Source organism: Rousettus aegyptiacus, unplaced genomic scaffold (genome assembly GCF_014176215.1).
Source record: "Rousettus aegyptiacus isolate mRouAeg1 unplaced genomic scaffold, mRouAeg1.p scaffold_m13_p_3, whole genome shotgun sequence".
Classification (NCBI taxonomy): domain Eukaryota; kingdom Metazoa; phylum Chordata; class Mammalia; order Chiroptera; family Pteropodidae; genus Rousettus; species Rousettus aegyptiacus.
The window spans coordinates 112241305-112242705 of NW_023416306.1; the positions used below are offsets into that span (position 1 = coordinate 112241305).

Consider the following 1401-nt stretch of genomic DNA (forward strand, 5'->3'; position numbering starts at 1 on the left):
TTAGCATTTATTTGATGCTGCATTTACTCCTGGGCCATGTTTTTGTTTCTTCAGTTTCTTCTGAGATATCTTTTTCTTCTGTGCAGCCTCCTCTTCTGGTTTAGAAACGATCTGCTCTTTTTCAGTGAGGTTCATCTCAATGTGACAAGGAGAGCTCATGTAGGGATTAATCCACCCACCAGCTCTGTAAGTTCTATGCTGCATCTTGGGAGCTTTGTTCACCTGGATGTGCTCAATGACCAGAGAATCTACATCTAAACCCTTAAGTTCAGCATTACTCTCTGCATTTTTAACCATGTGTAGCAAGAATTCAGCACTATTTTTAGGCCACCGATTCTGTGTCCAGCCCCATTGTTTGGCCTGGGCACACCTTCCAACTCCACCATTGTAACAAGGGAAAGGCACACATTGCTTCTGTAAAGTGACGTCCTTCAGATACTTGATGGCTTTTCGGATATGCATACTCTTGATGGCCTGGACAGTTTCAAGAGTGTTCTTGAAGTGAACACAAAAATTTGAACCTCTTTATTTGCATGATTTTGTGGGGTTTTCTGGGTCTAGTGAATAGAGAACCGTTTTCGGAGGTCATCTCAGGCCACTTATGGGAAGAGCTATAGTATATTGTTTTATTTAGCTCAGCGGATTTCTAAAGTCTATGTGTATTTTCTATTTATAACCATATTCAAAAAAGACTATCTACAATGACCATAATCACTCTTTATTTTTCTTCTAACAATCTCTGTCCCAGATTTCTTTTAGTTAATCATCTGTTATCACCAGAGTTTTAAACCTTATAACCTTATTGAAAAAGATCATTTATTTTCTTCTGAAGTAGGCACAATATTTTTCTCAATGACCAGTAAAAATTATTTAGACATCTAGATGTTTGGCACTATTCTAGAGCCTGGGAACATACTAATGCCTGGGAAAACATTCCCGGAACTTATGTTTGGTGGGGGAAAAAGACAATAAACAGAGACAAGTAAAGAAGATAATTTCAAATTGTGACAAGTACTATGAGGAATGCAACCTCGTAAGGATTTACTAGAAAGCATTACAGGCAAAAGAAAGAGAAAATGTAAGGGCACAGAGATAAGCAGGAGCCCGATTTCAGGGTTTATAAAGAATACCAATATGGCACTCATGCAGTAACCAAGGGGAAGATTGGGAGGAAATGATATCTGAGAGGCAGGCAAGGACCAGATCATATAGATAATATAAAGTCCTGTAGGCCATAGTGATAAGTTTTGATTTTATTTAAGTATAATGGAAAAGCACAGAAAGGATTTGAGCAGCCACGAGGGGGTAGTGATGGGGTTTATATGTATATCTACAAAACACTAGACCATTGCAGTAGTTCAAGCAAGGTAGTTTGAATCAATCATTATTATAGATGTGTTG

At 38.2% G+C, this 1401-nt stretch overlaps 1 protein-coding gene across 1 annotated transcript; it reads right to left on the reverse strand.

Moving 5' to 3' along the window:
• On the reverse strand, positions 1–477 carry LOC107508070 (60S ribosomal protein L17-like). The gene has a single exon (XM_036239541.1). It carries the CDS (start codon positions 460–462, stop codon positions 1–3), a length of 462 nt encoding a protein of 153 aa, XP_036095434.1. The 5' UTR covers positions 463–477.
• Between the last annotated feature and the right edge of the window lie 924 nt (positions 478–1401).